This window comes from Ornithodoros turicata, chromosome 7 (assembly GCF_037126465.1).
Source record: "Ornithodoros turicata isolate Travis chromosome 7, ASM3712646v1, whole genome shotgun sequence".
In the NCBI taxonomy this organism is placed as follows: domain Eukaryota; kingdom Metazoa; phylum Arthropoda; class Arachnida; order Ixodida; family Argasidae; genus Ornithodoros; species Ornithodoros turicata.
In genome coordinates this window covers 54693487-54708094 of record NC_088207.1, presented here as the reverse complement: position 1 = coordinate 54708094, position 14608 = coordinate 54693487, and the positions used below count along the sequence as shown (strand labels likewise).

At 46.6% G+C, this 14608-nt stretch overlaps 2 protein-coding genes across 3 annotated transcripts in view; one reads left to right on the top strand and one right to left on the bottom strand.

The window, feature by feature from the left end:
• Positions 1-25: 25 nt before the first annotated feature.
• LOC135401586 (S-adenosylmethionine sensor upstream of mTORC1-like) lies at positions 26-4131 on the bottom strand. Of its 2 annotated transcripts, none has more exons than XM_064634088.1 (5): positions 3908-4131; positions 3399-3537; positions 3240-3341; positions 2782-2899; positions 26-1778 (listed from the first exon to the last, which is right to left on the bottom strand). In XM_064634088.1, the coding sequence occupies exons 2-5, from the start codon at positions 3464-3466 to the stop codon at positions 1239-1241; spliced, it is 828 nt and encodes a 275-aa protein (XP_064490158.1). In that variant the 5' UTR covers positions 3467-3537; positions 3908-4131; the 3' UTR covers positions 26-1238. The 2 variants fall into 2 exon arrangements, with proteins under 2 accessions (XP_064490158.1, XP_064490157.1); XM_064634087.1 differs by lacking the exon at positions 3908-4131 and adding an exon at positions 3611-3775.
• Positions 4132-9907: 5776 nt separating this feature from the next.
• LOC135401584 (anoctamin-4-like) overlaps positions 9908-14608 on the top strand; it is a 43985-nt gene continuing 39284 nt past the window's right edge. Inside the window, exons 1-2 of the mRNA XM_064634083.1 lie at positions 9908-9967; positions 11460-11527. Of these exons, the coding sequence (XP_064490153.1) occupies positions 9928-9967; positions 11460-11527 (108 nt within the window). The 5' untranslated portion in view covers positions 9908-9927. The remainder of the gene's footprint in view (positions 9968-11459; positions 11528-14608) is intronic.

Genomic DNA, 14608 nt, shown 5'->3' with positions numbered 1-14608 from the left:
TAGAAGGGAAAGACTCTGCTCTATGTACTGTAAGTTGTTAACAGTGATCAATAGGCTTTGAACAGTGGCCACCAGGAGGTAATAACATGTCGAAACACAACGTGAAAGATTGTGGCAAGCATGACCACCGTATTTACACTCCATTCTTCATGTCTTGAGGATAACTACTGCCAACTTACAACACAACCCAGAGGTGCTTTGAATTATTATTGCATTTTTAAAGTTTTCGTATGACTCTCTCTTGTAGCATTACAACGCATGTTCCATACTCACCTGGACGTAGGTCAACAAATCTGCAGTTGGGTCACCGTTTGTCGTATCCACGTGACAGCAAGTTGTGAAATTGATTTGAAGGAAAAGGGTTATTCTTACACATGTTTTTACATGTGCTGTCACTCTGATTGCCAGCTTGAGAAGCAGTATCATTATCAGTCAAACCAATCAACAGAAGAGTGCAGAGAAGCGGTATCATTATCAGAGCATCACCTCCTTTCTGGATAGTGTTCTAAGTCCTGCTGCCTGCTCAAAAACCTACAAGATGATTTTAATAATTACAGTTGCACAATGAAAAATGAAGCTGCCGTACGGTAGAAATGTCATGTAATTAGTCGTAGATCTACCTTGTGCCTTGAGGACGACAAACTATTATGGCTGTGGATTGCAGCTACAGTGTCTGACTACAACGAGGACCCAGCTTCTACTTGATATGTACGAATATTCGTATCTTGCTACAAGAGCTGTCTCAGTCATACGTACATTGGAAACATGCAAATTAATTTTTTCAAAATAAGCCATTGGCTATGCACAGAAAAATGAGCCACCCACAGTTTTTTTATGACAACCTTTTTAGAGGATATGCGAGCACCTTGTAGTTCTGAGGTGTGTCTGAACTATTATATCCCTCCAGAGACTATGGTGCGCCCGACAAATGCATTGTATTCTGTCCGCACATAATTGCAAACGTCAACGTCCATAAAAATGTTTTTTGGCGGTGGTCAGCAACTAAAACGCTTGCATGCAGGAAGTAGGTTTGCAACCACCCGAAAGAAGTGAAAATGATACCATGCCTAAACTTCATCTGCAAATGGTAAAAAAATATGCTATTTATGGTTGTTCATGCACTTGCAGCGGTCCAGTGGCAAAAATGCATAACATACACAGTCAAAATTATGTTAGCTGTATGTGACTTTCCCACACGTGATTGAAAAAAAATGGCGGGATTAGGGCATCCATGCAACTTAACACGCATCGACAAAACCTTGCGGAAGTTGGGAAAAAGTCTCTACCAGCGCCTTGTCTTCAACGTCCGATCTCTCAACAATCACCGCCTCTCTCTTCTGTCGCACATAGTCTATGGAATCTTGCGGAATGTACATGGACGTCTCAGCGTCATCCTTAGACACAGACAGCGCATTGTTTTTCTGGAAAGCCATGCAGTGCAGGTGTTGTCGTTTCTCGTAGCGGATCCTGCAAAGTCCGACACTTTCCAGGACCCCTCTCCAACTTCGGATCATGGCAGAATTCTTTTGCTGGTGCTTCGAGTCTGGAGTGACTATGAGCAGGAGTCCATTTGGTTTCAGGAGCCTCACTGCTTTGGTGCAGAAAGTCCAACGTTGGATAGTGCAAGGCAGGTATTCTAACACCAGTACAAACAGGACAACATGGAAGCTCTCCGATGGGAGATGCACTAGCGGACTTTTCAGGCACTCTCGACGAAGAAATATGGAGGAGGATGGATCGGTGACCTCTACTTGAAGGAAGTCGCACTGCAGGACATCCTGGGGAGACAGGTACATTTTTGTATGCAGCCATCGTTGGTGTCATTCAATATCGAAGAAAGTAGAGGGTGCCACTTCACTGGCTCAATTATTAATAATAATTTATTGATTCTTTTTGCGTGCATACAGGGATAGGACAGCATGACCTTTTGGGGTCAACCTTTACAGTGGCAGACGGTGACGGAGAAGAAAAAAAAAAGGGAGTATGTTAGAAATACTAGAATACTTGTTAGAAGTGCGCAGAAATGTAGAAAAGTGTGAAAACCTCAGTCAATGATCACATTTTGACATCATCATAATCTGAGTTGTTGTTTTTTTCATACAATTCTTGTCAACACAACAGCCATTTCCTAATTAGTCTTTTTACACTGTGCTTTGTTGTCCAGGAGTAGATGTCCAGGTATGGCTAATTATCGGATAATTGCACGGTAAGCAACCCCCACCCCCCCTTTTATTAAATTAAACAACACAGGAAAAAGGATTCAAACCTAGACGTTCTGATTAAAAATTGGTTCACGATTCAAATCTGGGACCCATTTTTCCTGAGTTTGATTTAATAAAGGGGGGGGGGGGGGGTAATTTGATCCATGTTGTAGCCCACCTCGGCTAATTTCTCGTTTACACGGCAACCCCCTTTACGTATTGAAATCGAATTCCTCTTTAAAGTTGCAGATAACATAGTGAACAGATGACAGCAACGGGGAAATCCTGTTGATTTTTAGAAATACCTGCTTTGGCACCATTGGCCTGCGAAGTACTTGACAAGCATGCAAAGTTGAGACACAAGGAGGCTACGTTTGTTCAATGGTGTGATAACTCGATGTGTTGAGAAGAACAATCGGAACGTGTGTATTGGGCAGCAGGAAGCACAATGCTGTCCAACAGGCGCCTTTCACTTACTACTTATCTCGACAATCAGCGTCTGGCATTACAAGCACGTTCCGACATGCAAGTGGTGATGACAACCAACACATTCTGACTGATCACTGAACGTAAGACTTACGTCAGATGCAGGCGTGAGGTCAATGGCCACTGTATCAATGTCCGTGTACACCTTGAAAGGGTTGTAACAGCTGCCCACATCCAACACCAGTGGTTTTTCACAATCCAGATTTAGTTTCCTGCATAACATGTGCATAACAGCTTCACAAGCCTGTTGAGAAGTAGCTTCGATGGAAAGCAGCGAATATTGAGAAATATTGCTGGATGGAAATGCACGAATTTATTTGTTTGAACGTTCACGCACGGCACTGATTCTAATTTCAAGACCAGTTTCACAGTCAGGTGTGATTTTCGAGAAAAACCCTCTCTAAGAGAGGACAAAACAAAAGTACTCCAAATTGGGTTACTGCCAACAACAACGTGGCGCAATTCAAAAACTATAAATTTTGGCGTTACATTGCCACTGCGTACGCAATGTCATTTCCGTTATACAGCATTTATGTATATAATGTAACTAACCGGAAAGCATCATTAATGTTCTCATCGGGGTGCCCCTGCCTTCCGTCTCTTCTCCACAGCCTTCTGATGGACCTCTGCAGGCCACCCTCGAAGAAATAATCTCTGAGTAGAAAACACAAGTATTATGCGGGATATCTTCCTATTGAAAGCCGTGCGTACTTCAAGGTTTCATAGCACCACACTATTCTGTCGTCGTTCTTCCACACATCTGTCGCCAGTGTTTTCATGCTCTGTGCATACCGTAGCCTGGCTTCCTTGTCGTTGCAGTGTCTCGTCCAAACTTCAACATGGTCCCCACCTTTAAAAAGAAATGAACCTCTTGTCATCGGACGACACTGCGGGGACCCAGTAATGCGACAGAAAATGGGTACTTGTTTGATAATTCCGTCTGAGCTGCTCGTGAACGCCTCTTATAATGGAAACTAACTCGTCGTGGCGTGCTTTAGACATGACAAACATGAACAGTTTTTCCAGAGCACACTTTTTCTGCAGTGATATGGGTATGTGTTGTGCTAGTGCTGCATGCATGCATTCAAACTTCGGTTGGATTAGACTGACATTGACTTGGCTTAGACTACGAACTGCTACGAACTGTGTCCATTTCCAGAAACAAATGCGAATGGAGGATGAAATAATGTGTACGAAATGAAATTGTCTAAAATGATCACCGGTGCGTTATTACACGAGCGTGTCGCAGCAGCGGGGAGAGAGTCTCTTCGCCGGCTATCAGACTTCCCCACGTGACTCTCTCGACACTCCTTCTTTCCTTATTATGGGTTTAGAGTGCTTGCTCTCCTTGCTTGCTTGTGAGTCGTCGTGAGCAGTGTGACTGTGAGTGCTTGCGGGGCTGATATGAGCACAGAGGAGAAGTAAGGAGACCGAACCACCGAACTTCTCCCTTTTACCGTCCCGTGGCGGCGTTCCCGTTCCCTGGTAGGCAGAGCCGTATATTAAAAGGGAGTCTGGCCATTGGGAGGAGTCACAAAAAGAGGCTCGACCTGTCGATCGCCAATCACAGTTTCGCTCCTCTTAATGGTTTGCTTTTTACCAAGGGGGTCGCCATGACACCATACTGCCACCCAAAATGGCGACGAAAACACACAATGAAGCGGGGATTTCGTGACAAAATTTTTTCACAGACTACTCTGATTTTACGCTGCAAATGCACATCCTCATATACGTTTCTCGGAAATCATTTTCAACTTACGCTCATCCATCAATGTCTAACCGAAAATAATAATACGTTTTGTCGCTTCAGGATGTCCCGCGTGTCGGAGCGCGTAGTGGGGGAGGGGGGAGAGGAAGGGGGCGATCGCTCAACCGCCCCTCGCCCCTTGGATCCGCCACTGAACTCAAATACTCTGTAAAGAAGACTGTATACTTCGGGGTTGAATAACAAACGCGCACCTCGTGTGTCCGACAATGAATTTGTGTTTTACAGCGTCAGGGCTTACAGGCGTACAGGGCAGACCCACCCGAGATATCGTGGTCGGCCGCAGAAAACGCGTGTCAAGTGATCCCAGCAGGAAGCAATCCAAGCGTTCCCAACGAAAATTCCCAGTACGCTGAACTGCCATTTCCCAGCTGAAACTTGGTACGGAGATTGGAAATGCCCCTGTGTGTCTCTGTGTTACTTTCGTCGTCTTCGCTGTTGTCATGTCAAACATTTTTAGGCATGCGCCACAATATCCTCCTCAGAATGTTTTTATTTCCTTTCTTTTTTAAATTTAGAGACACCTCTTGCAAATCTTCTTCCAATATTAAATAAATTGATCTCAAACATGTGCCACAACAAAAGTGGCCGCCGCAGGATCGCCGAGAATGCGACTTCTCACAGGCTGTTAACGTGAGTATAATGGCATGTTTTTATCGAGGCAATGTCACACTGCACTAAAATAAAATAAACACGCTGTTGAAAATGCTGGTTTAAAAATATTGTGGTGTCGGGGCCTCTCGCTTTTTGTCAACATTTATACTTGTACCACAAAGCCTGCCGTGGAGGCTAGAGTCACTAAATAATGGAGTAGAGTAGCGACACTGAGCCACGCCGGCGAGCGAGACCGCCATCTTGGGTCCGGCGTCTCCTAGCAACCGAACGCCAACTTCGCCCTCCTCCGCCGGTGAACAGCGCGCAGGCGAGCCAGCTCGCAACAGAGGAAACCGGTTTTGGATGGAGGGGACTCAACATGGCGACGCGTTCTTGGAAGGAGAAACCACGTGACACGATCGGGCCCAATCGCGGACACCGAACGGCGGCTTCCGCGCGGAATAGGAATGCGATACTCTGTACCGCTATTTAGTGACGCTAGCGGAGGCTACACACTCGGTCAGGAGAAGAGAAGTGAGTTTGGGGAATTCGCTAAATCGTTAGTACACTTTCTCCCGAGTGTGAATAAGAGATGTCATGTGACAGCACACGAATGACACTACGTGGACGTCTCACATGTTGAAAGTGGCAGTAAATTAGTCCGCCTGACAGGAGTATTATATTTAGAGAGTCGCCGGCTATTACAGGTCAATGCCAACGCTTTTCGATCACTCACCAATGCAAGATAAACTGCACGAGTACGGAGCCTACTTATAACGCCACGACCGTTCATGAAGCTTGGGACGATTTCTTTTTTCTTTTTTGTTCGAGGGCCACGCAGGGCGCCACTTCGGCACCCCTGATGTATCACGAGCTCCCCTGCATTTTAATGCCTTAGCATTAGAAGCATCATTTTGAAGAAAAACCGGCGTCGTAGCGGGGTGACCGAGATGTCCGTGTACAGCATGGCACGTGACGGAAAAGAGCGAATCAGACTGCGCTCCGCAAGCTGATTCGTTCTTCTCCGTCACGTGAAAACACGGAGCGACGGCAGCTGGAGCCCTTGAGCTGTAGTAAAACCGGCGATCCCGGTGGTAAAAAGCAAACCAGTCAGAGGCGCGGAACTGTGATTGACAGGTCGAGCCTCTTTTTGGGGCTCCTCCCAATGACCAGACTCCCTTTTGGTATACGAGGCTCGCCTGTCAATCAAACTTAGGCGAATTTCATTGGTTGTCGTTTTTCATCGGGTCGCCATGACACCAAATTTTCTCTAAAAAGGAGGATGGTGCTTGGAACGGCGAAGGGAAGATAAAAAGATTTACAGACAGCTTCAATTTCATACTCTGAGTCTTCCTGTACGCATCTACAAAATCAGCTTCAACTTTCGCTCCGCCATCTTTATTTACGCGAAAATGAGATGTTTCGTCGCTAACGTCTGGCCTAGACGATCAACTATGTTTTTGGTCCGGACTCGTTTGGATTTCACGACATAAAGGAGACCCATAACTTAAAAACCCGAGACTATAGGGGACAAAAAAACGACAAACACAGACAAGGTCTCAAGGAGACTGCATGGATCTACTTCGAATTGTTGAAAGATATTCTAACACTAGAGCCCCCGGTATCCGTTCGATCGATATAAAACGAAACATTCATGTTTTTGAACACGTTGTCCTTTCCATATTGAATGGTATGTTTTTCTCGGCTGTTATGCCTGCAGAACTCAAAAGAGCTCTGTTATCAATCCCGTTTTCAAAAAGGGGAAACGGAACGACGTGAAGGAAGGTGATGGCTTTTTTTGCGTGGATTATATAGAGCCATTGAAGTGTGTTTACGCTATCAAGTACTTGGGTTTATTTTTTACCGCCTACTAATCGAAGGTTAATATGGCGTGGAATTCGCAATTTTCGTACTTATGTAAACGGCTAGGGCAAACTTGTTGCATGCTTTTCTCACCTCGTTATGTGACTACCCCTAAAGTACGTGTAGGTCCGTTTTAGACCGTTCTTGTGTAGTCCATGCGCATGCTTTTACATCATGGATTTCGTCCAGCAGGTCGCCCGCGTTTATGCCATTTTATCAACTGCAGCCTTCGCGTCCAGAACCTCCAACGAAAAAAAAACAAAAAAACAAAAAAAACAGTGTCCGGCAACGGCCGGAGGGTAACGTCCAATAAAGGAGATTGTATGCACACGCTCAGCACCATAAATCTCCTGTCTTCTCTGTCAACATGCTTATTCGATCACGTGCTGTGTACGTCATCTCATAACATTATGGTTTATCACGGTCCCTCAATGCTGGTCACGAACTCGTGTCGTTCACCGAGACATGCTAATAATGGACATTGTAAAGCAGCGTGTCGCAACCCTTGCTTCATTTCAGGACGTGAAAGGAGTTTTCGTGGGAAAAGGAAAGCGAACCGTTCAGGACGCTTTTCCAGTTGTACACTCTTAGAAATGAACTTCACCACATAGCACGCTCCTAGCCAACCACCACCCCGAATGACAACGTTCCCGCCCGTGATTTGTTGAAAGCGGGAGGCGGGGCCTATTCTGTGCCGTGAATAATGGCACAAAATACTCTCTCAAAAAATAGAGGCACTCCGCCTCCCGTTTTCAACAAATATATAGGGCGAGAACGTTGTCATTCGGGATGGTGGTTGGCTAGGAGCGTGCTATGTGGTGAAGTCCATTTTAAAACGTACGTGTATACTGTGACCTCCTGCACGCCAGAAAGGTCTTCATCATGCCTCCGATTGGTCAAAACTTACTCACGCTCTACACTAAATCATATCGCCTTGCCACTATAAGAGCTCGTTCGCGAAATGGACCTAAGTGCTGTAGCAAACGAGTTTAGCAAACGCCATCTCGCCATCAGAATCTCGTTCTTCCGCCCACTGTTGTAGAAGATTGCTCTTAAACGCCAAGACATTGTCAGACACGATGGTTTCAAGTTGTAGACTAGCACGGCGTTTTTACACCTTCTAAGGCTGTTCTGGTTTCTACATCTACTTCCTTCATCATGTGTATGCCAACCATGCGGAAATAAATGTTTCACTTGACTCAAGCAGTACTGATTTCGGTTCTGTTTCGGTTACACGACCACCTTGGGTGCGTTACAGCTTCATCACTACCCCCCAAGTCGTGCTCACGTCACTGCCAGGGGAAAATGGTGGCGTTACGCACACTGCCGGGGCCTTCATAGCGGAGGATGGTTGAACGCAAACTTTGCTAGATTCCCGTTCCTGAAAACGTCCAGTTGTTGTTTGTCCTGCCCAAACGAGTGACAGATGCCACGTCGCACGCGATATCTGTAATGGACAAATATTTATCTATCGACCGGGCGTCCGACTAGCCGGTCGACACATCCATCGATTCGCACTTAGGCCGTCGTCAAAGCCTTCAGTCGGCCACTCGACCTGAACGCGAACTGAACACGCAGCTGTCACTAAATTATCTTTTACGATATAACTCCTGTCTGCAGAGCGGACGTTTGGTAATACTTCTCAAGGAATGTCATCCGCAAGGTGCTGTTACGGTACAGGAAAGTGACGGTCGTTCTCCCGACGAACAGGTACGTACCCGGGTTTTTCGATCGCGTTGCTTCGACGTAAGTGCCTGGTTGCAGCTTCAGGTACTTGAAAAGAGCAGTGGTGATAAAGGCGGCGTCGTACCAACATTGCAGTTTCGGCCTTTGGTAGATCACCCTTGTTCAGGATTTTCAACTGAGTTCTCAGACGAATCATCGACTTTCATACTTGATGTCGCTCGCGCTTTATGTGGGCACTTTAATTTACTAATCACGACATCAACATTGGTACATCAACTGACCTTTGAAGGTGTTCCCTGCCAAAATGACTTGTCCTTGGTGAAAGTCCTGTTGAACTCGTCAACAACCTCCCAAGCAGTATACGTGCGTTCTCTGGAGTTGTGAATGGCCAAGAAGCTCTGGTCCGTTGAATGCTGTTATTTACTAGTGATCTCACTACAGTGGATATCTTGTGCGCTCCGGATTAGTTTTTCACTTGCACCGCAGCCCATTTGAATGTTGGTCCAATTTTTTCAGCTGAAATGGGGCCCGTGGGACGTTTATCGTCGACCACTATTTCACACTCCTCAAACTCTTGCAGAAATGTCTTTGGTAACACTCCCCACAGCGAATGTTCTGCTCACATCTTGGACATGGACACTGAGTCAAGATGCCCGTTAGTTGGCCTGACAAGCATAATCAAACAAGAGAAATGCTTCCGATGAGTCGAGCTGTACGAAGCTAGGCATGTGTACCAGCTTGTACAAATGTGCTACATCGTCGCCTCAAGTATAGCATACATAAAAACCAAGTTTTGCAGTATGTCGAAAGGCCCTCTCAAGGTTGTCTGAAGACTCGTGCAATGGAATGTCCCGAACATGATCGCACCCTTGTAAATTACGAATGTAAATTATTATTCCATAAGGCAGTTTGGAAGGCCCCTAGAGCATTGTGTAACTTCGGAAGATACGATATGTTGGAGAGAACCTTGGTAACCTGGATCAACTTGTGAAGTGACTCTCAAAGAACGATCACGGTGAACATTAGCAAACCGTTACACTGGAATCGACACTAGAAAAGGCCCTTTACTACATTCTGGTACCGCTTGAGAAGTTGCGAGAACGCATCATTCGCCAGAGGGACACCTGGAGTTCGGGGGGCTCGACCGACACGGTGCCCAGCCCAATCGTGGTGCGAGACAGCGCACGTCGGCACCGCGTACGCCGGGAAGTGTCCGGATCGGTGAGTCCCCCGCTTACGCGTCCTCCTGGTCAAGTTCCGGACGAGCTTCTTCAGGGCTGCGCCAGTGAACCACCACAGAAAGGACTCCTTGAAGAGAGGCCGCTCTCTGGCATGTCCATCCATGTTGTGAATTCTATCTCTCTCTTGCTCGGTAAGTGCCGTTTTTCCGTTTTTGTCAGTAATGGTGTGCGGCTTAATCAGATCCAGACACTGACATTTTGCCAAAGACCATAGAAGTGTTGTTCAATAGACCTCTACCTGTTTGTAAACAAATGACGTCATAGTGTTCGACAGCGCCACGAGTTTGGTAGAGTCGAACTACGTTCAAAGCTAGTGGCGAACAAGATCGCGCCCGAAAGCCACGGTCTTGAGGAGATTACGATGGTCTCTGAAAGGGACGCGACCTTCGGTCCTACTTTTCTTTCAGCGAACAGTTGCTCATTCGTGGAACCCAGCTCTCCCCTTCCGATCTGTTTCGGTTTCAGTCTGTCTAGCAACGTCATGATGATGACGTTTGTCGGGTAGAGGTTTATTGGTACGAAAATTGTATACCTGGTGTCTGGGAGCATATTTTCTTCTTGTACAAAATTTGTACTGGCGGCGTTTATCCGCCATTTTCGACTTTCTAAGATTTCGCACTGAAAAAAGAAGTGAGAGAGAGAGAACGACATTAAATAAGCGAACGACCCCGCTTCCCAAGTTCTACACCACCTATACGTATATCGGAAGGTCATTGTTAGTACCATGCCGTGTAAAGACTCCTGAAAAGTACATCGCTATACTTTCTGCGACGCCAAGTAAAGGGTTTTCAGAGCCACGCGTGGTAGCGGGGACGGCGTAGATCATTTCGCGAGGATCTGTTTCGAATTTAAGAAAATTTTGGTCAGCTTCTCGTGACGCTCTATGGCTAGAGGTGAGCGCGGATAACATTGACAGTATCCGCACCGTACCCGGGCACGCATGAACCGCTCCACAACCTCGCGGATATTGAGTACATCCGCAGTCATTGTATTGGTGCACGGTGTTATCCACGCCTCAGTCGCGCGGATTTCAAGGCGTCCTGTTTGTATCCGCAAAACGCGATGCAGTGCGGATCCGCGTGTGTAATCCCTTATATATGGCCTAAGTACAGAGAACTGCTTCGTTCGTTTTATTCCTTCCGCGAAGCGAAATTGCTTTTGAGCAGGGCCGACTTCAGAGTGAACTGGAAAGTCTGAAAACCTCAGACCGGTTGTAGGGTTCTAACCCAGCACCTTATAGTCTCCAGCGCTTCATTGACTGTGTACGAAGACTTCATTATACAGAGTTTCCCACCACCATTTTATTTTGATTTTTAATGTGCCCACAAACTAATGCCTCAAAAGTACCGCACATGTCATAAAACATACCCTACCCAGAACGAAGCACTTTAGTGGAAGAGGGTACTCCATGAGCCTGAGCATAGGCACATAATTAAGAAAACAGCTCAGGCTTGTTTACCAGCTATCCCGCATTTACGCTATTTTATATCAAGACAGTCCACAACGACAGGCTGTTTAAAGTTGGTAAAATGTGTTTGGTTCTAGGAATGGACGAAAAAAGATGAAAACTGGTTATGTGACCTCCTTTCTTCTATAACTGTTGATTAATATGCATTTTCACAGGAGGTGTGCGCTCACAAGACCGCCTTCCGTCCGACGATGAAAACCTTGCTGCTCCTTCAGCACCTGTTGTAAGTATTTCTTGAACACCATCTGGGCAACAACCCTCAAAGTATTTGTGCTTGCTCTTCAAGCCCCAACAAATTTTATTTTATTTATTTATTTCATTTCGCTTCTTCCGTCAATCTGGTTTAGAGTCACTAAATAGGGGTACAGAGTATCGCATTCCTTTTCCGCGCCGGAGCCGCCGTTCGGTGTCCGCGATTGGGTCCGATCGTGTCACGTGGTTTCTCCTTCCAAGAACGCGCCGTCCATGTTGAGTCCCCTCCTACCAAAACCGTTTTCCTCGGTCGCGAGCTGGCTCGACTGCGCGCTGTGCTCCGGCGGAGAAGAGGGAAATTGGCGTCCCGTTGCTAGGCGACGCAGCCACGCTGCACCCAAGATGGCGGTCTCTCTCGCCGCGTGGCTCATTGTCGCTACTCTGCTCCCTATTTAGTGACTCTAATCTGGTTACCTGACGCTCGGCTTGAGCTCCGGATAATGATATGGTGTCGTGGATATGGTGCTTACAAAAAAATGCTCGTGACTTCCTCGTCACCCGTATTTTTTCCTTTTTCGTACATTTCGTTGCTACAACCAAATGTCGTATCCACGCCCTTATTACTCCATTCGCATAAAAAGAGTTTCTTTCATTGGATGAAGGCTGTCCCGAAGTGCTTCACTCGATGTCACTGTATACAGATAACCACATCGTCAAAGTGGTACATTTTTTTGCGCCATCATAATCTACGTGTCTTACACCGCGCAAAATACTTAGCTTTAGTGCATCGTACACCTTTGCGTACGTAAGGGGTAGCAGTGGTGGTCCTGCGCACGCGCAATGCGCAGAACCACGTCGCTATTCTTTACGTGCGCAAAGGCGATAGCGTACGATTCTCTAACACTCTGGCTCCCCAAGAAACAACAACACACAACAAAGTTTTGCTAACAAACCTAACTAAGGCTAACAAAGTTTTGCTCCGGGAAGGCAAAAACTGTTCCGTTGGCATTATCGGGGCCGGCGTTGAATGTACCATTGGCGGAACAGAGACAAAAATATCTCAAAAAATATATCCGCTACCGAGAAAAAGCATAAAACATGTTCCATAGGAAATACATTGGGACGGAGAGCTGGTAGGCCCTCTTAACAGCCAATACGAAAGTAGAGGGAGAGTGACGTCTTTGTGCCCAGCCATCCTACCTAGAAGAGAATAGTATGTAACTTCATGATGACTATAGTTACCTATAACTACAGTTCATTAATCAACTATTTAATTAGGGGATTTCGGGAAAAAGCGAGATAGCAGAATGGGGGACAACCCTCGTTGAAAGCCATTCCATCTTTTTGAAAACCTAAAACGAGCGCGTAGGCGTGAAATATCCGTCGCTGAATTTCGCTCGGGTGCCGAAACCAAAACAGCGCGCCTCTGGAGCGCACATCACCTTCGCCAACGGAGGCTTATCTGGGCTGGAAAGCGGTTCATCTGGCGAGCACCTACTCTAATAATCTCCATCGCTTCAATGCACGTTGCTCTCTAATGTGGAATCAGCGCTGTGCTCCTTGCGCTTCCGGTCGCCGCGATGGTGGTGCTGATGAAATGGCACGTGTTCCCTAGAGGGTAAAAAAAAAAGAAGGAAGAAATGAAAATGGAATCGCCTTCAACGAGGATTGTCTCCCATTCTGTCATCTCGCCTTTGCCCGAAATCTATAGTCACCTTATACTTGCGTACTGTCTTCGAGAGGGTGCCCGCCTGGTCATATATAACTAAACTGCAAAAACGACATCTCTACCGCTCATGGCTTTTTTATGAAACTCAGAGAACAAGGAGCAGTCAAAACAGGGACAACGACACAAGAAGACACACAAACAGAGGCTCCACTATCAACAAGATTTTACTGAACAACACAAGCACATTTATAACCAATGGTACCTTTGGTTATAAATGTGCTTGTGTCGTTCAGTAAAATCTTGTTGATAGTGGAGCCTCTGTTTGTGTGTCTTCTTGTGTCGTTGTCCCTGTTTTGACTGCTCCTTGTTCTCTGAGTCATGTACCAACAAGCCCATCAAGCTACTCTAGTTTTTTATGAAAGATCTGTAAACGATAAAAGGGGGGGGGGGAGTCCAGTACGGGATGTGTCAGGCATAAACGGGAAGACACGTTGCCCGCTGGTCGTTGATGACTGGTGATGGTAGCCGCGAACTGTCGCATAGTATTCACTCCAGCTCGCGGGCACGCTAGCGGATATCCTCTACCCCGGTGGTTCTTACGCTGAACGTTCTGCTAAAGCAAGAAACCTTATTCTCTTTCTGCAGAAAGCGGTTCTTGCTCAACGACCCCCCCTAACACTTTGCTCTCCCCGACGAACTCATGCACCCTCTACGCGTCTCTACCCTTCATGCTCTATCTTCCGCACGTCTTTATTTTTCGTTTTGAGGCTATAATCGTAACGACCCCATTTCTGTGTGTGGTGAGTGGCGAGCCGATCCTGCCATTACCCCCCTATAGTCGCGTATTGCACGGCTGCGTCCGCGGGACGGAAATCTACCCGCGAAGGGAGCTGAAGAAGCCTCAACTTGAAGCCGCCGCGCGTCAGCTGACGTCACTTTTCGCAAAAGCGGAACTCGGGAAGGAACTTGTCTCTGGAAAAATTTGTTGAAATACATACCGTTCACCGATAGCATGTAGTATAGAAGCCCCCTGCAAGTCCACCAATAAAGGGAGGCACAGGGGAAATGAGGCAAAATGAGGAACAGGGCTGGAAAGGTGAGGGCGAGTCCCCTACCACCTCCAAAAGCGAATCGAGCTTTCTCTAGTTCCAAGGGGAAGAAGCTGGAGGTTTTCGGTTGCGGAATGTCATCATCGTGGATTGGCCCGACATGGCTGCGGGGAAATGAGCTGAAAAGTTGCCAGAATACCATAGGATGGCGAAAAAGCGGTATAAAATGGGTCAAGAGCTGATCGTAGAGCTAACGAGCCCATCCTTGATGTTGGAGGCGAGAAAGAATACGGCCAAAAAAGTTTTCTTTCTAGAGAGTGTTTCCAAAAATGGCGTATTGAGCCTCTGAGTGACGTTCATTTGTGATATACGGAATTCTTTTTATTGACCTTTT